Genomic DNA, 27,538 nt, shown 5'->3' with positions numbered 1-27,538 from the left:
AAGAAGTTGGTTTCACCTGAGTGTTGTAATGTCCATTGAGTTTTTCTGCATTTAATGGTTATTTCTTTTTAATTAAAAAGTTCTCCATACCCATCCTACAGCACATCAGTAACAAAAGAAATCCATCCCCACTCCCCAGGCACCGCCAGCTACTGGACACCCTGCTTCTGTCACACTTCGCACCATTGCTCTATGTCCTGGATATCTCACATTTATTATACAACCAGTTAAAATAAAGATCTATAGTTAGTCTTCTTGTTTCGAGAGCAACATATTCTGGAATTATTTTTAGCAGTAATTACTTTTTGTTTCCACATGTTTCTTACATGTTCTGATCTGTCTAGAAGTTAAACTTCCCCTTTCTAATTAATTAGTTTTCTACCAGTCAGAAATTGTATCAATTGCAAGTTACTGTAATGGACATTTTTAGTTGTTCCATTATGGCTTCTCAAGATAAGCTGTTTTCATCCTCCAGCCCTGAAGACATTCAGAATGCAATCTGCAAAATGTGGGAACTACACTGAAAGCAACAGAAGTTCAGGAGCAGAAACTAAGAAAGCCCAACCATCCTAGCACTTAGCAATATGTGCCCATTGTTGCCGGTTCCCTGTAGATAGCATCAATTTTTACCAAGCAAAGGAAAGGAACACACCAGTAAAACACATCCACCTTCACCATTATACTCTTCATCTCAAATTCTTGTGGCTTCTTCAGGGCTTATCCATTAACTTCGAACACACAAGTAGTATCATTCCTATTCATCTCAGCACTTGAGATCAGACCAAAGGTTAACCATTCACTCTCTGCTTTACTGTACCACCTAGTAAGTCCAGACACGGACCCAGTTCTATTGTGTTAAGTGCTGTCAAACAGGACAAAAAAATCATTCATAGCCCACAGAGTAACTATGTTTTAAAGTGATATTTACTTTAACATACCTGTAAAACTACTATGAATTGAGACTCCCTTTTCTTAGAAAGAAAAGAACTCTATCCTATTATTCATACCCAGGCTTAAGCTCACCTTACTCATTATTGTTCAAGACAGTTTAAATGGGTATTGTGCTGTTACCTGACATATTTTACCTCAAGCCTTTTTAAAAGTAACTTTATTAGAGAACAAACCATCCTTAAACTAAACAGGAAAATCTATTGAATAAACTGCCAAGTACCTTATAAGAGGTTTAAAGATATTCCACAGAATTTTTATGAAGTTGGTCGGATGTACAACATAGAGTGCTTTAAGGTTTTTCTTATACCTAGGAAAAGAAAATGAAATTGTTAGAAGACTGTTGAATATCATAGACAGGAGAACTGAATAGCTACAACTGAATGGGAGGTATTACAGGAACATTATGCAGCATTCTTTTCAAATACATTGAAAAGACCTAATTCAGAAGAAATAGAATGTAAAATAAAAAAAAAAAAAAATCTAAAAAATGGTCAGTTTTGACAATACAATAGCAGGCCAAGATAACACTATTATATTCCTAACCAATGTCTGCTGTGGCATAGATTTAATATCAGGGGGGCAGAAGGGAAATTATGCAGCTTGCAAAAAATATTGAGAAGAGAACAAAGAGTCTATAAAAAAATCTGTGATATAAAAAATTAGTTTCTTTCATGCCCCTTTATTTTCTGCTTACAAGAGTTTAATGTTGGAGAAAAATTTTGATTTTTCAGATGTAAAATTTGTATCTGATTTTTATTTCTACTACTATTTTTTCTTGTTTTGCTAGTAATTACTAAAGGTGAAGCCAACTGCACACTGTTTTATACTGGACAGGCCTCTTTGTATGAAACAAAACCCATTCACCATTATAGCTTTGCTTGATTCCACAGTGTGGTATCGTGACACATAAACAATAGATTCTAGTAGGCTGAAAGTGAAAGGGAAACCAGGCTGCACAAAAGGACTCTGCTCTTATTTAACATTATTGCAAAATGGAATTGAGAAACACTCATATTGTAATGAAATATTCTGCTTTTATATATAAATTGTTGATTATTACGTTGCCACGTTTGCTTCCCAATAGGGAGCACCCCTCCCAAGTGTTCACCACTCACTGTTAGGAAACAATGATCATGGAAGAAAGTGATCATGAACTCCTAAGGAAAATCTTCTTGTAACAGGTTATGGTAAGAGGGGGAAAAGGGATCAATGCAGCAATTACATCAGTTTTTCCTTTGGGGTTTTAACTGGGCCCGTGTATCTTTGAATAAAAAAGGCACTGTTTTCACTAAGTCACTATCATACACAGGCAAACAACTATCCCTGTACGACTGACACCACTGTGGATAAAACCCCAAAATCAACAATAAAAACTAACAGCAAAACACCCGAGTTGCTTTACTTAAGTTTCTATGTTAAGCTTGTTCTGTACCTTGAAGCAATGGGCATAAGCTTTTTTCCTTTTTTGCTTATGTAAACACATAAAAAAAAAATAAGCCATTGCTTCTGTGGAAGTTTACGTACGTCATAGTTTCCTAGATTACAATTAAATGCCCAAAACACTTTACTGAGACTTGTTCTAAACCTTCAAAGCAAAATTCTTCTGTCTTTCATGATGCTAGCTAATTACTATCATCCTTTGCACTCTCTTCCATCCTTCCTTTTCTTTGACCTCAAAACACACACACAGAAGAAGTCTGGAAAGTGCTGTTGTGTTTTTTGTCTCTGGCTAGTACAGCTGAACATACATGTTGGGCTGCGAATACTACTTTGAGCTTCTCAATGATAGAATGCTAAGAAGTTTCAACTATGAATAAAATGATGGGTGTACGGTTTTGTCCAGCTGCCTGGGGTTCTCTGTTCCTCTTTGGCTCTCCTGCTCTCTGGGTCAGGGTGGGGGGAATGGAGAGAACAGATATTTTAGCATAACTGAGAAACACATTATGCACTTGTAAGCATGGCAAAAGGCAACAAAGAAGATACTGCCCTTGTACTGCTGCATCTACCCATACAGTGACTGCAAATCTGGCTTGGGATTCTCCCAGAAGGGAAATAGTATGATGCTTAATTTTCAGGAATTGTCAGTGCATTATAAAAACCATTATTGTAGTCCAAATCTCTCAAAGACAAAATATAAGAGATCCTTTCTCTTTGTCCTCCCTTACCCAGTCTCAGAAAGAACAGGTGCATTGTACTAATATTCAGAAACCTATAAGCAAAAATAACCTTTTTTGGTCTGTTGCTGAGCGGAGAGCAGCAACTCACAAAACCAGTTAGAGGCTTCAGGTGACAGTTTTCCACCCTATGCACAACCTCATCTTCTTGCTTAGTGGGTTTTAGAGTTTCAAGAGGTTACTGGGTGAGATTCAAAAGAACCTGAGCTCTGGAACTAGACTACCAAAAGGTGTTGTGTACATCTCAACTTGAACTTTCAAAGCAGGTTTAGGTTTTTCACTGGGACTGCTCCCAGCCTGGTCTAGAAATACCCAATAATCTTCTTAATGGCATCTTTTTTGAGATTCACTTCTTGTTCCAGCTCCCAAAATAGAAAAATCAGACACGTATGATCTACCCCCTGCAACACACACACACTCTCATTCTCAGGAAAGAGCTATATTTTTGCTTTCAGTCATGTTGCCCTCGAGGTCAACTTAAACAAGTAACAACTTGCAAACAAGTAAAAGAGTAACTGGATAGTCAATAGGAACTTTTTTCTGTTTTGTTGGTAAGTGTGCACTTTCAGAGAATAAACATCAGAACTTTAGTTTACGCTATTAAAATGCCATTTATCTAGGAGCTTTGGCCTCAGCTACACCCTAACCAACTAAAATGTGAAGTCATGAGCCATAGCCGTCGTTACTCCAAAGGTCAGGCATATATGAGCACCCTTCAGGGCTTTACACATGACAACCAACAGAAGCTGCAAGCCCAGTGAGATACTAACTGTTAAAAACTCATCCTTCCTTTTTTGTACACAGCCTGGCCTTGGGATGATCAAAGGTTCAAACACAACTGTGAGATAATAGAGAATGACGGTCAGTAAGATGTCATAGGTAACTTGTTGATACAGTGCACAGAAAAGGCAAAGGCTCTTGGTTTTATTTATTTTATTTTATTTACTATTGGTCTTCTTGTACCTTTGAATAACCACTGCAGCACCCAGGCCATTCCTTAGTATTGCACAGAAGTCACTTGGCAAGAGAGCCAGCAGCATTGATATCATTGTAAGAATTTGCCATGGCAAAATGAACTCAAGTTAGCTGTGGGTGGGTCAGGAAAGATCCATTTCCTTCATGGAAGTTAGTCACAGACATTACACAACCAAAAGAGTAAAGCAAGTGTTTTGGAGACATACTTCCTGTCAAATTCTTTGTAGGCTGTTTGTAACCATTTCAGGGATGGTTTATTCAGACTCTTCAGGCCATAATGAAAGTAGACGACTGTATAGTCATTCTCTACATACTGGTCCAGAGTATACTTTAAGTACCTGAGGAGAAAGATAACATCTCAGTTTTAAGACAGTTTACTGAATGAGATTTTTAAAGTAGTCAACTCAGAAAGAAAACATGCTGGTTTTGCACAGAATGCTACTGACTGCAAATTCACGTTTGCTTCAATGTACTTATCTAACAAGTTACTTCCTCCAGTAGCAGTGTTGACAGTAATTCCACATCACTGCAAAGCCTGATATTTAAAAGAACATTTAGTTACAAAAACCATGGTGCTCAGGAACCACTATAAAATGAAGACAATATGGGACTTCATTTCCCAAGAAATATTTAAAAAGATGTATTTTAATGGACAGCAATTTTTATTCTGCTTTCTTCTGGTCTTTGTAAATTATTTCCTTTTAGCCAGGCAAAAAAATATCATTTTGAGTTTTCAAAATAGTATAAAATAAACCTTGGGTTTTCCTCTCAATTGAAACCTTTCTCAAGTTTTGAAAAATCCATTGCCCCTCATTACTGCCACTTACAACTTGTTACTGTAAACTGTTTTCTTGACTGTATTTGCCTTTCCCCTGTTTGTACTGTGGGCACTGCATTCATAGATCACTTCCCCTAAAACTAATTTAAAGAACTACACTATTTATCCAATCTTGAAATAATACTTCATATTTTATAAGCAGATTTCTGTGTGTTCATTCTTTTATGGTATAGTTTAAGATGCTTTTCTCTTTGCTTTCTCTTACAATTGAGAACACTGCATGGCCTATTACACAGCTCAATGATTCAAATAACGCAATGATGAAGCAGTTACAATCTGGCCTCATGTCTTGCTGTGTCAGATTTCAACTTTCTCATGTCATCTCAATGTTATCTTATTATTCTGCAACAGAGACCCAGCTATTGCTCTTAATTGTATAGAAACAATTTTCATTCAATAAAATAAGATAGCTCCATGTGCCATTTATTAGGCTGTGGCTTTCTGCAAGTATCAACACCACTGGCTATCCACCTTTGCATGGAAAAGCCCATAACTTCACTCTTATGCTGTAGTCACACAATCTCATTTATCTGCTTATTCCCTCAGCATACTGTAAATCTTAGACTCCAAATAGCCAGGGACAAGGACTGCCATTGCAATTAAAATGATGCTGTTTTGATTCCTGACTTAAGTATTAATGGTATTTTAATGGAAGTAGTAGTAGTAGTAACAGTCATTCTCTTTTTTAAAAGAGTTTGAAATTAAAATATATCTAAACAGATACTCTTACATAGAGTGCCTCGTGTTTTATTTTGCAGCATGTAAATTCCATCGTATTCAGAAAGCCCGCACTTCTCAAAATAATTGAGAGAGTTTTGTGGGCATAAAATAACCAGTACTTTTTGTACTTTTTGTAATTTTTTGTACAATTACCTGTTCCAAGGCTGTAACAGAATTGCAGGGACATTACAAAAGCTCTACCAAATCAATTAAGTGATTTCATCACAAAATACCTACCAGTCTGAGCCTACTCTTCAGCTTTTCCTCAGAATTTAACATCTGAGTCTAATTACTTAAAAGCATATCATTTGAGAGCTATATCGCCAGCTTCACATTCAGACACCTGCCTTCAGTTCTCTCACAGACTAGACTAGGCATAGCGTAGGCTTTCCAAGTGAACTTGATGCAGGCTCAGATACAGGAAAACGTGTCAGTGTTCAAGTCCAGAAGAGTCTAAGGGCTGGAAACCCTAGTTTCATCAAGGTGTCTCCTCACAGAACTGAGGAAAGTTTCTTAGATCTCGTAGCAACATGGCTTGTCGCACTCCCTTCTTTGGCATTTCCTATTGATCACTGCAGGTAGCTCCTTCAGGTGAGGAGCTGACTGGCGTGGCTCTTCCTCCTAAGCACCAACACTCCCTTTAGCTACACTGGAAGCTTTGGCTTAAGGCTTGGGAATACCCTAGCTGTGAAGAGCATAAAAATGAAGCAACACGGTCTCAAACACATTTCTTAACTAACCTGTCTTTTAATCCCTCTCTGTTTCTGAAAAGTTGAGGTAACCATGCTTCTGTCCTTTCTAATGGTGTTGGATACCGATGGCTGAAAGGTGCTCAAACATTTTGGCAATGCAGGCTGCACAAGAACTCCAAATAGGTTTAAAATGCCTAATAAGGACAGGAGACTCACGGCAGAACAGATCTTGTAGTGACAAACTACATGGCAAAAGCATGTCCTGGTACCTTGCTACAGCAAGTTTATAAGGAAGAATGGGATTTTACATATTTACAACCTCTTTTAACACAAAAGCCTAAACATTATGAAGTGGGATATATAAAAAAATTATAAACAACATACGGTATGTAATGCAGATCTTTTTATAAAAAAGGACAACCACTAAGATGTAAATGACTAAACAACACTCTTGCCGAGTCATTTAGGAGATAAAGTACAGCAAATTAAGGTAAACTCTGTTATTAATGAAAACATATGTAAGGAGCACTAAAATACTAGAATTTCTCTTTCATTGGTCCTCATCATAACTTCATCTTTTAAAATATAACCAGAATTCATCGATAAAAATCAAGACAACAAGTTAATTTCAGTACATAGCAAATTGCTTCTAGTCAAGATTCCAAGTGAAGTAACTCTGGCAGTTTCATTCACATATCATTCATTTAATATTAACGCTAGTAGGTCCTACTTCTATTCCCTGAAAGCTCATTCAACTGGAAACAAGCTAATAGAAGTTCACATATAAAACGTAAAGTAGTCCATGCAGGAGACTGAGAGAAACTTACTCGAGCAATCTGGTGTGATTGAGCTGATGCGAGGGGGGCATACGGCAGCAACTGAAGGTGATCACCTTCCTTCCAGAATTGTCATCACCTATTGAAAAGAACAGTTAGTAAAGACAACACTCATTTCTTTATGCAATGGGACCTCAGTGATCTGAAAGAATGGCTTACATCTTCTGATATTTCGGGCTACCTCTATCTCCCACCATTACTCAAAACATATTGCAAAAACTTCACTGTCAAATCACGTTGCCTACAGGAACCAATGTGGCCACCGCTGCACTGAAATGAAGTGGTTGCTGGCAAATGATGGAGCTAAGCTGAGAAAGTCATATTTGGGGAGGGGTGTGTGGTACTTGGTTCCTGACAGTGAACACAAGTCCTCCTGCAGCATTCAGTCATGGAAGAACACAGGCCTGCTTTCCCTAGTAGTCCTGAGTGAGCTGTTACCAAACTCTTCATGCTTGCTTTCTGGAACTGATCAGAATACTGCTCTACCTACGATCAGTTTGGGCATATGTTTTGTCATGCATCTAAGTTAGATATTTTTTTTAAACAACTTAAGCTTTCTTAGATACTCTCTTCCAGAAGCACATTCAGATCACATTTAAAACACAACAAGCAAGGCACACACGTATGCTTTTCATAACCTGCAGATCCCTAAGTGTCCATCCCTTAGTTCCTCTGACAAAGCATATATTGCTACACTCAAGCTCATTTACTCTTTGACTCGTGACAGCTTCAACCACACTGTCTGTGTAGACAATGCTGGTATTCATGCCATGGCCACCCCACCCTCAAGTTCTACTATCTGGAGAGAGAGGCACAGAGGTTAAGTCACGCTCGTACTAAAGGTGACCTGGCACTGAAGACTGTGAGGTGTTAAGATTTTTAACATACACCTACATGAAAGACACCATTCCTTTTAAAGCAATGCAGAAACACGCCAGAAAATGTTTAGATTGGATTAATATTTGAAACATTCTTCTAATTTCAATGTTCAAACTAAATTATATTTAATATTTCTATTGCCACTCAAACATCAAAGTTTGGCTTTGATATGAGTAGGAGCACAACAGAGTTACGAACTGGGCTTTTTTTAGATATCATAATTCTGTTGTTCCCCTTTCACCCCTAATTAAGTAGCTGCAATGAATAAACAAATAAGAAAAAGTAGTAAGGTGGAGGCAGTTAAATCTGTAATGAAGTCACTTAATGAATAAATAAAATCACATGAGCACTTCTATGAAAACCGGGTAGAACACTTTCAGACTACTTCTTAAACTGTACTAATCTGTATTACTGATGTAGGTTCAAATTACTTGATCTGAACAAACAGAACACTTCCCAGCTTTGAAAACACACGTTTGCCATGAAAATCCACCACTAATATTAATATGCTTCCCCTCATTCAACTCAGGAAGAGGTGGCTGTCCTCATCTGACAGATTCCATACTAAGGAAAAAAATAAATAAAATAAAATTCCTGAATTTGCTTTGTCCAGTTCCTACTTAGTTGCGCTCAACAGAGGTCATGATGGGACAGCATCTATTCAAACCCATTCCATTTTAGGTGCCGAATGAGAAAAGGGAGGGAAGAGGCAAGATTAACATTTAATTACTTTTCACATACGAACATGGACTGGGAAACAACTGCATTATCAATTCCAAGCCTGTGTTATCACCAGGAACTGCACCACATAGTCCTTCCATTGATTTGTTGAGCTCTATCTTAAAAACCAGTTAGGTTTTTCTGTTTCTTGTTCCTCGCGCTCACTGCTTTGACAGCTAGCAACCTGCTTTCTCAATTCCAGTCTAAAAGTCATAGCAAATTTGTACAAATTTGTTTGTGACAATGAAATCACTCAGCTGAAGCAGCACTGCTTCTTCAGTACTACTAACCATCCCGAAGGACCCTCTAGACAATAATCATATCCCCTCCCAGCCTGCATTTTACTGCTTCTAAACAAGTTAGATCTTCTCTCTCATCCCTGACCTAGCTATTCTCTACCCTGCTCCAACCTGATCCTAAACACAGGTGACAAGAGTTAGGTAATAAATAGCAGATGAAAATCACACACAGGACTTGAGATTATTAGGAAATCTTTTAAACTTCATTGTCTTTAATGAAAACCAAGATTAAGTATTAATTTAGTTTAACAGCTACAGCTGGATTATCTCTGATGGCCACACCATTCTTATTTCACAGAAGATCATTTCTCTTTTTTCATTTATCCAACCAAAGAACCTTTTGGTATTTGCTTTAACACCCTTAAAGATCTAACTCTGCTTGAATATTGGAAATTATCACTTCAGTCCTATACTTTTGACATCCAAAACATGGCTTTCTCTGCTGGCTGGTTCTTCCTGTTCCTTTTCTGGCTGACTGCTTATTTTTATTATCTTTCTCAAAGGTGTTTTTTCACCCAAGACCTGGTGTACCTTCCCACATTAAAAATAAATTCTGACTCCTGGGTTAAATAAGGTGCTTGAGCACCACTAAAGGAAGAATATGCACAACACCACAATTATATGTACTCAGATATGCCTGCATATTGTTCTTAAACAGACCATAATTTATTTCCTGAACTTATTTTTAGGTGTCTTGTTTGATATTCTCAGAGTACTTATAAAGGCATTATAATGTGACATGCATTAATATGAATGATGTACTAAAATTAAATTAAAACATTAATAAAAGATTGTTTTCTAAATCATGACTTGTTTGTGAAAAAATTGCTGTGTTACAGTCCACTGTAGAGTATTTTATTTGTTAGAGATAATCACTTTCATGACCAAAATAAATCTAAGAAAGGTTTCCAGTTAAATTACTAAATGAGTCACTAATTGCCACTGTTGGTCACATCTGACTGCTTGAATTAAAAGCCAGAAAAAAATAACCAGCTTTATGAAAGACTGCAAACAGATACACTTAAAACATAAACAAACATAATTGCCCACTTTCAATAATGGGAAAACTGAGGCAGAGAAACTTTCTCAAAATTGCCAGCCGAGCAGAGCACCTCGTTCTCCCACCCCGCAGTGCCACACAGGCAACAAGAGCAAACCGCAAAGGTGACCGAGAGCCTCAACTCCATTAAAAACTAAATAAAGCAGTGCCAGCTTCCCATTAGTGACGACAGCTAAAGGAAGGAAGAGGCCGTTCCTTCTTCATTGGCATCAATAATGTTTTGAACATCAAATTTTAACAGGACACATGAAATGCTGTTCAAACCAGAGGCAGGATTCCCTTACCTTCCATGAGAAGGGCTGTGCGTGAGCACCCTGGAAAGGCCCGTCATATTTGCTTCCCAGTCCAACACGGTTTGAATCCCATGACCTTGAGGACAGACTTTTTACCCAAACACGTGAAAGTGCAGTTTGAAGGGTAAAGTAGGGAGTGGCAGTTACCTGCACATTCAAAGGACAGTGTAACTGGAAGTATGCTGATTTAAAATCAGCACAGAATATATTTGAGTCCCACAAAACCCTTATTTCCCTGCTACTTGGGCTTAAACAAGTTAGACCTGAAAGATGTCTCATTCTCTACAGGGGACAAAAGCAAAAAAGTGCAATTTCAGCCTTTGCTCCACAATGTTTTGCTTTCACATCAAAAACGTTGTTTCATATTAACCTACTTCATTCCACAGCCTAACATCACCGAACACTTCCAGATGAAAGCTGATAACTTCTTGTACCCTCTCTGGAAAACAAGCTCCTCCCCTTATCTTTCTGCACTGGTTTTACTCCTCTAGCCACCCACCTACACTTTTTCAAAATTCCCTGGCTCAGATTCTGCCCTGGTGCAGGGAAAAGGTCTGGCAGACATCTCTCGCCTGTGGGTAGGAGCCTCCTGCCCCTGGGTCAGGCACTTGTTATCATGCAGACCTTCCCCAGGCAGCCTGAGGACTGTAAACTGCGCTGGCCGCCAAGCCGCTCCTGGAAGTACAGCACAGCGATGCCAGCCGTGAATAAAGAGGGTGCATACAGCACGCTGTCCACAATGAGATTTACACACATTCACGTACAAGCTATCTGCTGGCGTTTTATTTGTCTGGTTTTCACTGAAACAGAAATGAATCATACATCACTTTTGATACCAAACTTTTCAAAAGTTACAGTAAGACACAGGAAAGGGCAAGTGGGAAAGAGGATCGTTCTACTTTTTAATTAAGAATTTGGATGGCACAGCACTTCCTAACTGCTTCTTGCAAATGAAAAGGCTTTTTTCTAACGATACAGCTCATTCCAATTTGCATATGAGATCTTTCAAATGCTGTAATTTCAGCATGACTCTTTAAAAGCTTTTGTTCTAACGATACTAAACATTACTATTTTATAAGTGAAAAGTGAAATATCATTTTACTTCACTGCAGCATGTCATTATCCCATTACAGCAAAGCAAGGCCCTCAATTCAACAGAAGTTTTTCCATTGGTTTCAATGGGAGTAGAAGCAGGGTCAAAATCCAGGGGACTTGCCACACCAGTGAAAACACTTGCTCACATATTTGTCGCTTCAATATAATTTAAGTAGAGAAAATGAGCCTAAACCTCAATTACACTATGTTAAATGGTAAGACAAACTGTGCCTCCTTCTACTCTTTACAACTCAAGGAAATACACGGTTGCAAAAAAGCCATTATGAAACCCCTGTGTTTTGCCTAGGCTGAGTAGTGGACAGTAAATACACCACAACTAACCCACTATGGGTCTCTGCCCATCCATAACAGCAAACTCTTCTTAGTTAAGAAATACACAGCCAAGATTACACAGCTGAGTCTCAACATTAGCAGGTGAAGCTTATACCTTTAGCTGTAGAGACCCAGGTCCTCTTTCTCCTGGTACTGATCGCCTTCACTGGTCATATGAAAATATATTACAACAGACACTAGCCAGTTAAAGATGAAATATTAAAAATATCCATTGTAATGTTTATCCTTTGGGACAGAGACCAGATCCATCAAGGAAATACAGATGACACCAACTCTAAATTCCAAGTCAACTCATTTTGATTTCACAAAGCTCCCATTTTGCATTAATTCCTCTGGATTCTACTTCTGTCCACCTTTTTATTTAGAAACCAACTTTCTGTAAGAGGATTGCACCTGTACTGCACCTGGCTAATTCTGAAAGGACTAAAATTGCAATTAAAGTCAAGTACGTGCCAGGTGTCTTTCTAAACAGGAGTGACTATAAGTGAATGTTCAGGAGATTTCCTGCCTCAGGAACCTTGTTCATTCCCCTCAGAAAGTAAAGATTCCCTATCAAAGATTCCTCTGTGAGTAATATTTTTAAAAATTTTGTCTAAAGAAAAATACTTTGCCATAGCACATCTTTTTTTCAGCTCAGCTGAAAGCAAAGGGATAGCCTGCTTTTTTGACGTGATTAATTATTTACATTTCATCTGTGCTCCTCTTAAACTATGTCAAATAAGTTGAAATAAGGGTGAGTTAAAGCCGTTCCTGAAGCTAGCCTCTCCAATGTCAGTACAGTTCTAGGCTGACTCTCTATATTAGAACAATGCTCTAGTCTTAAAAGGAGCACTGAAAAAACAAAACTGCTTTCAGTGATGCAAAACTAATATTTTGATAATTCACAGAAAGCTTGAAGAAAATTTCAGAAAAGCAAAGAAACAGAATAGTCAAACACAAAAGGAATGTAATTTACATTTATTTGGTAAAGGGGAAATAGTGCTAGGTTTTTCTTTTTCATAAGATATATTCAGGTGCAGAATGGCTTGTGATATATTGTCAGGCTACCCACAGCTAAAATTGAGTTCACATTTGCATTTGGCACCTTGAGCCATTGTTTATTTTAGCAAGGCTGTTGCTCTACTAAATTATGGTTAAAGCAAACTTGTTTTATTTTCTCAGATTCAACAAGAAACCATGTCCATATATTTTGACATAATTAACTCAGTTTTGTCTTTAAAAAAGACACTATAACTTACAGTCCAATGTTCAAAGTGAGGAATATGCTAAATATTTATCTCCTTCCACATTCTGAAAAAAAAAAAAAAAAGGTTGGAGAAAGATGCAAGAGGAAAACTGGTGCAGAATTTGGAAAACACAATTTCAATTCCTGCCTAAAGGATTTGAACCCATGGTCCTATCACTCAGGCAAGTTCCCCCCTCACTGAAGCAGGAAATACTTTTCATTAATATTAATCTTTATTTTGAAACTCCTCTCATAGCAATTGAGAGAAAAACATCACCCAAATGGTTAGGACATGCTTTGTAAAGTGCAAAGCCCACATTAAAATCTACTGTTGTGCTGCAAATAGGTCACAAAGCAGAGTCTTCAGGTTCCTTCTTGAAAAGTGCCCAAGTCTTAGGTCTCTCCAGCTAATTTGTTGTTTTCCCCAAAAGGGTACTCATGAAATAACATCAGAGATACTGCCTTGTGGAAACCAGAAAAATTAAAAAACTGAATTTTTTAACAACAACAAAAAATGTCTTTAAACCCAGTTCTTTCCTGTGGCACTGCAATTTACAGACCACAGATCTGCTCCTAAAGGTATTAAAAGAAGTAGCAATACAGCACTGAGATGGACTGAAAATTATTAGGACTTGTGACTTAGGCTTATTAGGTAATTTACCTCAGTTTCTATTTACATGTTACAAAAACTAAATTACAACCGTACCTTTCAAAGTCTGATCTACATAACGCTTATCAGTTTCTAATGCACTGGTTCAAACGTAGAAAGGGGCATGAAACCAACTGGATCTTGAAGAAAAATATGGACAGTCTCTACAAAGACCCAAGACAGGATACCAGATAAATAAGTTTTTAAATATAACTAGAAAAGCAATAAAAGGCTAACAGGGGAAATACTGATTTAAAACAATGATGGACTTTGATTCCATTAAAAAAAATTTCCTAACATGTAAAAGGATGTAATTCACAGTTAACGAAAACACAAGCACCAGAGAGAGTCCTACTAAAGAGCATGTATGCAAAAAAAAGGTACTGCAAAACTTTGTCAGCAATCATATTACAGAAGCAAACTAAAGAAAATAAAGAAGCTTGATGCATCATGTATGCTTATATGTCCCTTCCTTTTTGCCACAAAGAAAAAAATCTTGAGTTTCTTTTTTAGGCAACAGATTGAAATTTCTTCTTCAAAAGAACCAGCACTGCAGCACTGTTCCATTTACATATGCTTAGAGTAGCCAGTTGCACATTGGTATTTGTGACCTAAATCACTCTGCAATTAATAAACAATTATTAAAGCTTACATCTTTTTAAAATGTCCTGTATTATTATTTAATTAATTGTATTTTCACACTGTATGAATACGACTCAAAAAATCTCATTTGCATGTAGTCAAAGCTATTGTTATGGAAAGTAGGTACAAATCATCTTAATTTGTGAGCAGCGAAAAGGAATTTTTGTAGTGGTTTTTTGTTTGTGGGGTTTTTTTTAAATTAACTGTTGGAAACTAGATCACTGTAAGAGATAGATAAATTACTGCAAATATTTTCACCTAATCTTTTTCTCCAAACATTTCAGACAATACCTCTCACTGTCTTTCAATCACAGAATTAAAACTGCAGGAATAGCTTTCAGAATTGCTTTAAAACACCCATCCCAAACACTGAAATTATACTTTTCCTTACCCAAAGAGATTAAAACCATTACAAACTGGGTACAAATAATATAAAAATTATTTATTTCAAAAGGGACTGGCCTCTTTCAGGATGAAAGGCAGATCTGAAGAGCTCATCTTTTCCTCACTTGAATCTAAATCCAGAAAACATACAAACCTGACTCCACACCAGTTAACACTGGGGATAGGGAGATCTCATTTTGTGGAGGTGAAGCATGCCTTCAGATTATATTTCACCTTCCCGGTGCTCTGCATTCATACGCACACCTCTGCGTTCGCCTCTTACATTCATCCTAGCATCAGAGCTGCTTCAGAAGGTGCAGACTGCTGTCTGAAGCATGGCTCCTGGCTTGTGCTTCGCATTTAAATTGTCCAGTAGACTTGCAAAACCCCATCATCTATTTCTGACTGAAATGGCAGCTGAAGTCACACTTTTCTGAGCTTAAACAATGGCTAGGGAACCTTTTTTCCCTACAATAGACTGTGGTATTAAGGAGAAAACCATCAGAAATAATCCAACATTTCAGGCAAGATTCACCTTGTGAATGCCTCCATTTGCTCTGGTGAATTTCAACTGGGAGTATACCTTACATTTGGACTTTATTCCAAGAAAACACTGATACAAAGCAAGTTCCAAGATGAAACAATGGAAGCTACAGGTAGGTCTAAAAATCACTGTGGCTTTCACCTGACCATACAGAAGTACATTCCCATTCTCTAACACAGGAATAAGACGTGAGACAAAGCCAGGCAGGACTGCTCAGGAAAGGGCAGGCTGGTTACCATTCTGTCTTCACCACATGTTCTCTGTTTCACCAGCAGTAAAAGTGTAAATTTTTAAAAGAAGCTGTTCCATTTCACCTTCTCATTCTAAAATTTTCCCCTTTTTTGAGTTCCTCCACCATTTTAACTCTTCAGAGTCAAATGACAGCGTCCTTCTGGGACTACAAAAGTTAGTTTTCATTTGCCTTGGTAGTAAGTAAACTTTATTTTTTTAAAATCAGCAGAGAATGTCTTATTGGTTAGTCAAGGGGAACCTACTAAGATTTGCAACTTGTCCCGTTTCCCCCAGTCTGACCTGATGGAGAACACGAGCTTTGCCTGAGTACAGAATCAGGGGTTTCAGCTCATCACCCAGCAGCCTTGCCCACAGCTGCAAAAATCACAATGTTCCTCCAAGGTAAATACAAGGAGCCTTTAGAATTAAAACCAGCTAAAGCAGACAAATAGCAAGTGCTTACAGCTTCTGGGACAGCTTTGAGCCAATGAAGAACAAGGAGCAACAACAAACATTTACTAAAAACTTCTGCATGATTAAATTCGAAGCAGTACATACATGGCCCATCACAATTTGATGTTGAGTATACTAGCAGGAGAAAAAAAAAGTCCTGAAGATCTCTTTTAAAGCATTATCATGTAGCACTGCTTAATACAGCAGATGGAAGAGGTTCTTTGGGATACAGTTATAGTGACTCTGGTGTATCCACTGCGTCTGTTAACACATCTATTTCACACTTTGTCAGTTTGATTTCAATGGTTTCATTAATAACTTCTATATCTTGGTGTTTCCCCACCCCATAACTGGTGATCAAGTGAGAAACATCCTAGTGGGTTAGCAGGTAGTAGCTTTTGAATCAGAAGAATGTGAATCTGTTATTTTCCTGTTTATGGATTTGAGTCATGTTGTGGGGTTAGTTTTAACGAAGGTAAAAGTAATTATTCCCCTATGTACAACTAGCTTCAAGAAGAGAAGGTACTATGGGCAGAATTCTCCTCCCACTATAAGTCAGAAGTCAATTGACCACAGATTTCACTGTCCTATTAATCATACCTCACTAGAGGACAGGTTTTGTTAAAGTTGGTATTTATCTAGATGATATCCTGTTTATGGCTCAAATTCAGGAAGGTACCTATGTATAACCTGAGTTCATCACCTTCCCGAAAAATCATAATCTAGGCTCAATAAAGTATGATGTACAAGAAGTGTGCACAGTACAACACAATCTTAGACTTCATTAAGATGAGCAGTCTTAAATATTGTTGTTTCTTATTATATACATTTCCTTAGTTCAGGATTGTGACAATTAATGCTATTTTAACAAGCATATTGATGCCAAGAATAAGCCAAAAGAAGAAAAAAAATATGCAAAGGATACTTTAAAGAGATGCTGCTATATTGTCCTATACATTGCCAGAATGGTTTAAAAACAAATTACTGTAAATATTAAATGATCCAATATGCAAATATGCTATATACCCATAGTTTCTCTCTATGCCACAACAGGAAGTGAGGTGATAAATGCAGTTAACATTTACATCAACAGTTTCCTTTCTGCTTTTTGTTTGTTTTTATACAGTAACCCATATCTCTTTGGTTGCACACCCCTTCCAGGGTAGACTAGAAAAATGATTACATGTGGCTGCACAACACTTCAGGTTATTCGGAAAACAGAACAGCTTATCACAAATAAAGTACAGACCTGTTAAATCCACAGTTAGGCCTTAGAATATACTATATATTGCTACAGTTGTATTTTAAAGCAAGATTAAGCTCAAATATTTGGCTCATAAGTCATCTGTAGAAAAGCATCGAGTTCACGTATAATCATTCAGCTGCTTTTCAGGATGAAGGATGAAAGCATCAACATGATTCCTATGCATCACCTTTAGGAGTACAGAAAGAAAACCATGGGAAGAGGTGTAGTAAGGTAAAGCCATAGTTATTTCCCAAACATACCTGCTAACTGGATGATGCCATGTCTCGCAACATCATAGTAGGGGTGATTGATATTTAGCTCAGGATCCATAAGCGGTGGTGGCATAAATGTTTCTCCCTGTTCTGACTGTGTATCTTCTGCTTCATCTTTCTGCAGTTCTAAACGAGCAAGCAAGAATGCTTAAGTGCTAATGAACAAAGAAAAACTTTTGTCCCTGACACATTTTTGATGGGTTCAACTTTAGCTCAGTTTGACAAAAACACAGGCCTTTATCACTATTTGTTGCAGTTTCAAATCAATTTCTTGTTCTTTACCCTTTCTCAGGTGTGGGGAAAGCAACCTTTCAATATCTCAAAGCTACCTTCATGTCATCCTCCAGATTATTACCTACTTTGATGCTCACAAACGTCTCAACAGTGACTGGACAGCTGGCATGCTGTGACCTTGCTATTCAAGACTGCTGGTGTTATCTCATCATCTTCTACACTCCCACAACCTGCTTCTTGTATCCACCTACAGCTTCTTGCCTTTTATTTCAAGGTTGCCCAAATGAAGAAGTCAAACTTTCAGTATGCTACCATGTGCATTGGCAGCTATTCCTCATTAACACCCTGTGTGAACGCTCTCTGAGAGCAGACTCATTACTTTGCATAAAGGTAGCAAATTGCAAACAAATCTCCATCTCACTGTGCGCAAAATCCACTGTTTCCTTGAAATCCTTTAATCTTCTCAACTTGCAATAGGCAAGGCAACCTTGAAGTCCATCCAGCATATACTCCAACTAGAGGCCAAGCAAAGGTGTTAAAATCTCCTCAAAAGCCCAGTTAAATTAATGGGCATCCTTCCTCTACCTTCAGTAGATTCTGGACTAGATCCTAGAACTAAAATCTACTCTGCACTGAAATGAGCAACACAAGGTCAATCAATCTTGTTCGGGGGTTTTTTGGTTTTGTTTTGGTTGGAGTTTTTGACAAACAAACACACAAGTGTCTTGGTGGCTTAAGAGAAGAAAAGGCACACATAAAGAGAAAAATTAATGATCTGATAAGATGCACTGCCCCTGTACATCATCTATCTCTTTTTACCATGCCTGTTTTAAAAAGGTAGAATTAACAGTTTTATCTATAACGTTATTAGTGCCACTTTAAAAAGTGCCTCAGGAACATTTTGTCTTCTGATTATCTGAATATTTCATATGCCTGGACCACCACACAAGACACACTAGGGGAGAAAGAATATATTAAGTATTGATTTAATCCAGATTTATGTGCCAGTACCTAGTAAGTATTAGAGAAAAACTCTTCCTAAATATTTTGGAATGCTTTCCACTCACAGTTTCTGAGTATCTTTCTATTCTATGAACAGCCACATGAAAGCTTTATTGTCTCATTTTTATTTTTAGTGATTTGTAGCAAAATTGAATTTCACAAGGATGAAAAATGCCACTAGTGGCTGGGCTTCTCAAAGACAAAGAGGAGTCAGGAACAGGTGTACTACTTTTACATTTCTTTATGTCTGAATTCATATTAAAGCCTTTTCAGAAAATAAATCAGCAGTCATACAGAAAAAATAAATAAATAATCTGCCTTTAGAAACACACCGTTAGGGTCCTCTTCATATACACAAAAAAGTTTAAATTCTTACTATCATCTCCAAAATGTTTATTTTTCTATCCTTTAAAAGTGTATCATATATAAAAAGCTACACTAACCTTAACTGGAAAATTATTCTTTCACTTTGAATAATGTTTTGGTCCCAAGAACCGGGAAGAATAATACAAACATAATGCAGTGTAAGAATTTCACAATTTTTTCCTTTTTAAAATATTTAAATCATGTTAAAACAACATGAACAAGGAAAGCACACTTGGCTTTCAGTTTGGGTTTTTTTCCATGTCTGAGCACTGTAACCAGCTAAAGAAACAAAAAGTTGCAAAGGAGAGAGAAAAAAAGAAATAGAAAATGCTAGTCTGTGAGAATGTGAAGCAGGAACTGTGAACCATTTACCATAATCCACTGAAACTTAACAGGCTTTATTAAAAGTTAAATGTATATTCAAGTGAAACACAACAGAAAAAAACAGCATATTAACTACAGCCTTTGGTACAGAGAGGCAGAGGCTAACTCCTTCTGTAAAAAAGTATTTTGTATTATGCGTAAAATTAGACAGGTTCAAAAAAACAGGGGTAAAGATTTGTAACAAATTACAGAGATCAAGCTATCTAGCCTTGAGATGCACCAAAGAACTACAGAAGCAAAGTAAATATGCACTCGCATTTGCACTGCACTTATTCATGAGGTCTAAAAAAGTCCCAACAGCCATCATATCTACTGAAAAGCTAGTTAACCTTAACCTAGTAAGATAATTCTTCATACAGTCTTTTTTGTTTGTTTGTTTTGTTTCTGTTGTTTTTTACTTTGTAAGAAGACTGGAGCTCAAGGGACGTTTTGTAATAAACACAAATAAAAAATGAAGATTCATTGTTCCAAACTGAGGGAGAACTCAGCTCCATTTTTTTCCCTGCAAATGATAAAGGAGATTATTGCTCTGCTTCACAAGCTACAGTAGAGGATCATCTGTTACTACTCACGCTGTTCTTGCTGTTTAACCCAGGCTGGGAGACAACACAAGGGGCCTGATCCAGAGCTGGCCAAGGCTTACAGGAAAATTGCCTTCAATGGATTCTAAATCAGGCACTAGAAATAAAAAAGCCAGCCAGCTGCTCCTGAAATTCATGATGTGGGGAAATCAGAGCTAAGGTGAGGGATGGGGAAAGGGAGATGGCAGGGTGGTGTGGCGAGAGACCTGGAAGACTCTTGCTCTAAGTTCAGCCTGGCATCCTCCAAAACTCAAGCGGATAAAAAAAAAACAACATAATGCTGATCTTTCAAAATATAAGGCCCCTAACGCCATGGTCATATTGCTCAGCTCAACTAACATCTTTGGAGATAACATGCAATACAGCAATCTCTATGCTCATTCAATACTTGTCTGTTTGGAGTAATGACTCCCATTTGTGCCACAATATGTGATGATGGTGATATTCCAATAGCCTAGAATTGCACTAGCAACAACGACCAATAATTCATAAAAGCTCCATGTATTAAACTAACCTTCAACCCTAATGGCTTTAATAGGGTACGCATCAGTACAGTGGCTGTAACTCATACTGGATTGCTCCAAGAAGTATTACAAAATGTTGGTGAAGCCTCTGAGTTACTGAAGATGCTCTATTAAATCACCTGTAACTCTACACAGATGCCATTTGAAGTATAATAAAAAATATTTACCTATTTCAGCTAACTTCTCATAGTCAATCTCAGACATGTTTTCCCTTAGGAACAAGTCTATGCAGATCTTGCTAACTGATTTCTTGCAGGATGAAATAGCCCTTGGGTCAACCCTACAAAAACAAACAAAATTAAATGTCATCACAAAGTGGCATATTTTACCCACTATAAAGATAGGAAAAGAAAACAAAAAACCACCCCAGAAATCCTACTGCCCAATTATTGTTGAGAAACCAGCTCATCAGCATTTGGCCACCATTATCTTACTACATAGAGTACTATAAAAGTATTTCAAAACAGAGGTCCAAAAAAAATAAAAGCTATGTATAACAAGATTTTCAACAAATTGACCTGTTTTTATTTCAGAGGGGTTGTTCTTCAAAATACTTACGTATTACACATTTTTAATGACAAACATCATAACTGTAGATTAATTCACTTCCAGAAACAACTTAAACCTTAATTTTTTCTTCATTACACTTCTCTAATGAAGAGGATATGTATACTCCATAGCCTCACAAAGTCACTTATTCTATGGCAGATGTAAGTTTTATTACAGGAAACGTTCTGTATCCCACATTTCACACGAAAGAGCTTCATGAAAATTTCAAGTGAGCATTAACATATATAAAAAAAGAAAAAACAGCAGTTCCTGTGCGTAATCACTGCTTTATGTCAAACACTCTGCGGAGTGCTTTGTAAACAGAATACTAAGTAAGACCCAAAGTGAGCATCAGGAGTGAAGAACACAATTTAGAAGATCTGTCTCCCCAAGCAGCTGTTCCAAAAAGCAAAATGAGTACTTCCCTTAAATTAAAAATCCAGACTTGAGTGTAGAGAAGAGAAAGAAACTTGAGCTTTTATAACTCTCCTTTTAATTTAATTTAAAACCCCTGTTTTATACCAATTTGGTTTCTTCTAAACACATTCAGTAAAAACAAAACAGGCAAATTCATGGCTTGGTTACTGGGGGAAGAAGAGGGAAAAAAAGTACACGCGAGTATGTTGTTCTCCTCTGCCAAGAGGTTAGATTTTGTGTTGCTCCTTCAAAGCACTGAAACTGGAAAATTATTTTGGACTGAAAAAAGACCAGTTTGCCTGCTTGCTGCTGCCCACCCTGCACATCCCAAAACTTAAGTAGGTTTATTCTAGACCCACGAGTCTGAAAACTAGATACCATCCTTTCTTGTTGGGTTTGTGAGAGACTTTTTTCTTTTTTTTTGGGGGGGGGGGGGGGTGTTTGTTTCTTTTGTGTGGGTTGGGGGTTGGGGTTTTGTGGGGTTTGGGTTTTTTTTTTCGGGGGGGGCAGGGGTAACAAGAGAAAAGATATATAAGTAGTATTCTAGAAAGAAAATGCACATCAACAGAGCAAATAAATGTCTGTTTAATTATAAGCATATGTTTACCTATTTTCCTGAGGAGGGATTAGTCATTGGAGCAAGCACAGGTACTACGTGTGTGAACCAGAGCTGCGTTCCAACTAGCTAATGCAAAGTCTATCCTTTGGGTTTCAGTTTATGCAGGCAAAACAGATTTGCATCCTAGTGTATGACTACAACTCTCAGGTACCACAGTAAAACAAGTATCTGCTAACTATTATGATATTTAAAAGAGCTTCTGATGGCTAATGAAGATTTTCTATAAATTTTCAAAACATGTCATAGATCTGATACTAATGTAATAACGATTATCACCAAAGGCAACCATGCATTTCCATAACATACTGCACTGCAGATAAAATATGACATGGTTCTACCACTCTGAAGATTTTCAAACAGTTACCAACTATTTTATAACAATCTTATTTGTTTCTTGTTGAAAATAATTATCTCCATTCACAGGAAACTCTCCATTTAAAAGCACATACACAGGGAACAGTCCTATTAAGTTCAAAAGAGAAAGTTATGCAATTTCTCACTAAGCAACAGCTTTTTAAAAAAATTTAAAGCAATTCTTGGCCAGACATATTTCAGTTCATGTTAATTTGTTAACACATGGTACTCAGAATGATAACTCCGTTGTTTATAAATTATGATGCAACAACAACAACAAAAAGTAGTGACTGATATTACAACCAGTAATCAATTTTTTTTTAATTAATCTGACTGGTATTTAGACATTTCTAAAATTAACAGTTCACAAGTAGTGTGATAAAGCATGGCTTTTTAGCAAATTATTTGTGGCAGGTATTGCAGATTATTTAGTAATTGACATAGTTTGCTCATAAATACTTGGTTCATGAGTACCTGCAATGGTCAGGAGTAAGTAGTATGTAAGTATCTACTTCCAATAAACAAAATTTTAAAATGTTTTTGAAGCAAAGTGTAGTTGCAAAACAGGGAAAGCCGAACTTTCTATCTTATCTGCCGAATTTCCTCACAACTTTTTTTCCTAAACAAAATGTTTACATTTCATAGTAATGTAACGACACAGAAGTTTAAGGGCTGCCGAATTCAACCAACAGCTCACACTTGTATTCACATCTCTCAGCTTCCAACTCCAGCCAGCATTTCAAGCAGGCCTTTCTGCTCTTCACTCAAGCTGGAACTTGACCGCAGTAAACTTTGTGACTTACTTGTTACGTTTCGCAATTTAGTCTTCATAGACTACACCTGCATTCAGCCAAACTTTCAGAACAAAGAAAGCCAATGTTCAAGATACCTGATCTTCGCAGACTTTACTCCAACAAAGTATTTACCAGAGATCTAAGGAAACAGGCCTCCACCTTCCTTCTAACATACCAATTTACACCAGGCGTTTTCATCCTATTGAATTTTAATCGTAAATCATAAATAAAATCATAAGTCATAAAAACTAGGCTGTATCTTTGACACTAGAATGCTTTTCAGATGATGTGAGTAATGGAAGTCTCAATGAATTGATGGGACAGGGAGAAAAGCCAACTCCTTAAGCCTCCACTTGAAGAAGAAAAAAAAAAAGACACAATCCTTCCACTGCATAACAAGGAATAAAAAAAAAAAAATTTCCTTCACATTATTTGCTAACACTATAGTTAGAAGTAGTGGCTCAAACTAAAGAGGTCAGATTTAAATCTCTCCCAAAACCTGCTGAAAAACAGCTGGCTTTTGAATAGCAAAGTTACTGTACAAGTGAGGGCAACTATGACAGCGTTAAAACATTTGCAGACGTTTAACACACAAAGTTACTAGGAAGCTAGAAATAATTTTGATGGAATCAAAGAATAAGGGAAATGGGGAAGGCACCATCTGCCTGGTTTTCAGCTTACTGTTCCCTTGGGGCAGCAATTAGGAAGTTTCCCGTTACAAGACAAATTTACTGTAGCACCATCGGAAATTGATTTCCCGTTGACCACAGCATTCTCTGTTCCTAGGAGATAACATAATCTCCTTAATAGTGTTCCATGCCACGTATCACCCGCTTCTAGTAAACTGTCAGATTTAGTGCCTTCCCCCACCTCACTCCACCAAAAAGGCAGTAAAAAAAAGAGCCAAAAAGAGCCAAACTACAAGCCTTTTATTAATAATAGAAATTTGGAAGTATTTTACAAAATACCACATCTTCTATCTCTCCACAGGCAAGGTTATTACTTACTGACATCCCTAAAAGAGCATTACTTTATCGAAAATGAAGGCAGTCACGCACGCAGAATTGCTTGATAATGAACTCCCATCTATGGATAGTCCAAACAAAGGCAAGAGATTCCTCCCAACATTTGTCAAGGCGCAGACATCTTTGATGACTATTCTTTTTGTTCACTCAGCTGTCAGATACATTCTTCTTCAAATTTAAATACTGCGGTTTCTCTTCATTTTTTTCTTCCTGATATTCCTGCCTTGCATTGATGTTCTTTGTTACTTTTAAAAGGTGTGACACAGCTCACCATGTAACATCAGTCTGCAATTTCCATTTTGATAGGATGAGAATTCTGCATAAACTCAGTATTTGCTAAGGAGCATCATCTACAAAACCATGTAAAGTGGTTTCATAAGATAATTTTTTTATTTATAATACTGCAGGAACTTTGCTATAAAATTTATAAACACTGCAACGCAAGAACTGAGTGCATAATGTATGTGTGAAAAGTGTATTCAAAATAACTTCCTTTTCATCCCATAGGTTGTCAGCACTAAATAGTATTTTTCCTCAGCGTATTTCCTATATAGTGTCTACCAAAACCAGAGTCCGTATTTGTCATTAGCAATTGATTTCAGGTATTTGACATAATTTATGTTTATATTCTTTACTGACCTACCGTTCTTTGCTGGCAACACTTTGGTGAACATCAGCTAGACCACGAATAGCAAGTAGACACCAAGACTTCCAGGAAGAGCACATAGGACTGTGGTTCTTTGGGCCTCTTTCATTTTAAGGACAGATTTGAGACTAGTTCAACTAATGTCAACAGCCTGCCTTGCTACTCCAAGGGTCTGTTATAACACAGAACAATTTTTGTGACAGAATAAGTAAAATGAAGAGGATTACTGTATTTCCACATATACAATGCATGGATTAGCCTTCTAAAATGAAACTGGTTCAAAAGCAGAGCAGCTGCACATCCATGCAAGTATACAAGCAGCACAGCTGCTGGCAGCTCTCCTTCACTGCTCACCATCTCTTTACAGCCTTTTCCTCCAACAAGCCCCAGATCCCTGCTGCAGCAGCACTAACGCCTAGCCAACAACTGCTCTTGTTCTTCCAGCTCCTACTTCCTATTTTGTGCAAAATGCTACAAAGATGGCCTACCTAAGGGTATGGAGTACATGCTCATTTTAAAATGCCAGTATTTTTTAATGTTGGCATTGAGATCTCCATCACAGGTGAAACATGGAAAATATTTTCTTCCTTGCAGCTTCTACAAATTATACCACAGAAACTCCCACATTTAACTTGGCAGCATAAAGGGGTTTTGTTCTGGTATTTTTGGTTTTGTTTGTTTGGGTTTTTTTAACCTATTGATGCCATACTAATGCTTCCCACCTACCCTCTTTACTCTCTCACTCTTTTTTCTCTTGCTGCTTATTCTATCAGGCCACTGTTTATACTGCATCTGCTACCTAACTGACAGCAGAGATTTACACGCAGGACCCAGATTCCCCTAAACTGCTGTATGCATTTGGTATTGTATTTCCTCTGGGGGAAAAAAAAAACAACAACCACTTTTCCTGCAACAGCTGGTCCTCAGTGGCTTTCCTCACCTCATGATAGTGGAGAAGGCACTGCTACTACTGCACGCTGAGAGGCTGCAGGTAGGGAGGAGATCCAGTACAGCCCTGCTTGCTGCCATACCTTCCGCCCACACCAAAGGATGAAGGAAGAGGGAGCCTATAACCTACAGCCATGCCCTCTGTTATCTCTGACAGCAGCTTGCATCTTTAGGACCCTGTGTAGTCTCCAAAAGTCAGTCATATACTCTGCCACAGAGGCGTGCTGATGTGTGATGTAAACACCCAACTGTACCTAACATGCTGACCAGAGCAGAAATAGGAAGTAGGTAAGCAAAAAAAACCCCAAACAACCAAACAAAAAAACAAACAACCCAAACCCAAAAGAGATGGATGGATGAAATCGTTCTTAAAATAAAGGGGGTCTCCTGTTTGCTGCAATGAGTTCTTCCACACTGAGAGCCAGTACAGATTCACTCTACAGCCTGGACTCCCGCACTGGGCAAGGATGCCAGCTGCATAACGAGGCTTTGCACGCAGCAAACAAAGCTGCAGGCCTGCATCCCTGGTTTTGCACAGAACTGAAATACTCTTCAAAATGAAAATACTGTGAAGCCTGGAAAATTAAATATTCTACAGTTATTTTCCATATATCAATATTGATGAGAAGTGTTGTTGAACCCTGAAATTCAGGATAATTTAAACAGCTTTCATTTTATTAAATTTTCCATTTGGGCTTTAATTCCAAATTAATTTTACTACTGCTATAGGTTCCATTGATTATGATGCAGTAAAGATAAATATACACGTTTTCCCAGAACTAGCCACATTTCTCTGCAATGTCAAAACATTAAGCAAACTTTCCATAAAAAAAAAATCATTTTCAAAGGAAAAAGTAATTCACCACACAGGGGAAAAAAAAATGTGTTTGGAGGCTGATGATACACAGGTTGGTAAATACATACTTACAGTTAGAAAATCATTATTAGAAAATCATATATTCAATGCAAGTTTACAAAAGGTTATCCAACTATGTATGGACATTTCCATCAACTTTAAAAGCATAATCACTACTCTTAATTTCATCAATATAAATTTATTTCCGTATCACTCAACAGACAAAAACATCATGCTAAAATTTTAAGCAAAATATTAGAAATATTCCTGCAACTATCACCATTTGCCTTGTGCACAAACTTTAACATGGTTTGCATTCTTACACATGAAGCTGACACCTCTGATCTTTCAGAGTAACAAAAATAGTTAAATAATTTGTAATGGTTAAAGCCATCCCATCTCCATACAAAATAACACTGTGGTGTAGTATCACTACCCTGTCCCAGAAATAATGTAAGAACTTATCTGGTTTTAAGGCTAAGATGAAAAATATTATGCTAAAATCAAAAAGTAAAAATAAAAATGAAATGCATATGGCCTTAAGAAGAATCCAAACAAAGACTTTATCCTTTCTGTATCACATTAGTTTGGGGGATTTTGAGCTTCTTTTCATATAATGATCAGAGAAGGAGCACATACAAAGGTTAATTCCTGCGATGGATCAAGACACAGCCTTGGAAATCAAAAAGAAAGGAAGACGGTCTCCC

General features: G+C 37.4%; 1 protein-coding gene across 4 annotated transcripts in view; it reads right to left on the bottom strand.

Moving 5' to 3' along the window:
* Window positions 1-27,538, bottom strand: part of ARHGAP8 (Rho GTPase activating protein 8) — a 94,291-nt gene that overhangs the window by 49,800 nt on the left and 16,953 nt on the right. For 3 of the 4 annotated variants that reach the window (XM_037389068.1, XM_037389065.1, XM_037389067.1), the window contains 5 exons: window positions 20,791-20,903; window positions 17,521-17,658; window positions 7,178-7,265; window positions 4,307-4,438; window positions 1,172-1,258 (listed from right to left, as the gene is read on the bottom strand). In XM_037389068.1, the coding sequence (XP_037244965.1) occupies window positions 1,172-1,258; window positions 4,307-4,438; window positions 7,178-7,265; window positions 17,521-17,658; window positions 20,791-20,827 (482 nt within the window). In that variant the 5' untranslated portion in view covers window positions 20,828-20,903. The remainder of the gene's footprint in view (window positions 1-1,171; window positions 1,259-4,306; window positions 4,439-7,177; window positions 7,266-17,520; window positions 17,659-20,790; window positions 20,904-27,538) is intronic. The other variant, XM_037389069.1, reaches the window with a different exon arrangement.

The sequence above is a fragment of the Falco rusticolus genome, chromosome 5 (genome assembly GCF_015220075.1).
Source record: "Falco rusticolus isolate bFalRus1 chromosome 5, bFalRus1.pri, whole genome shotgun sequence".
NCBI lineage: Eukaryota > Metazoa > Chordata > Aves > Falconiformes > Falconidae > Falco > Falco rusticolus.
This window is presented reverse-complemented; position numbering and strand designations above follow the sequence as displayed.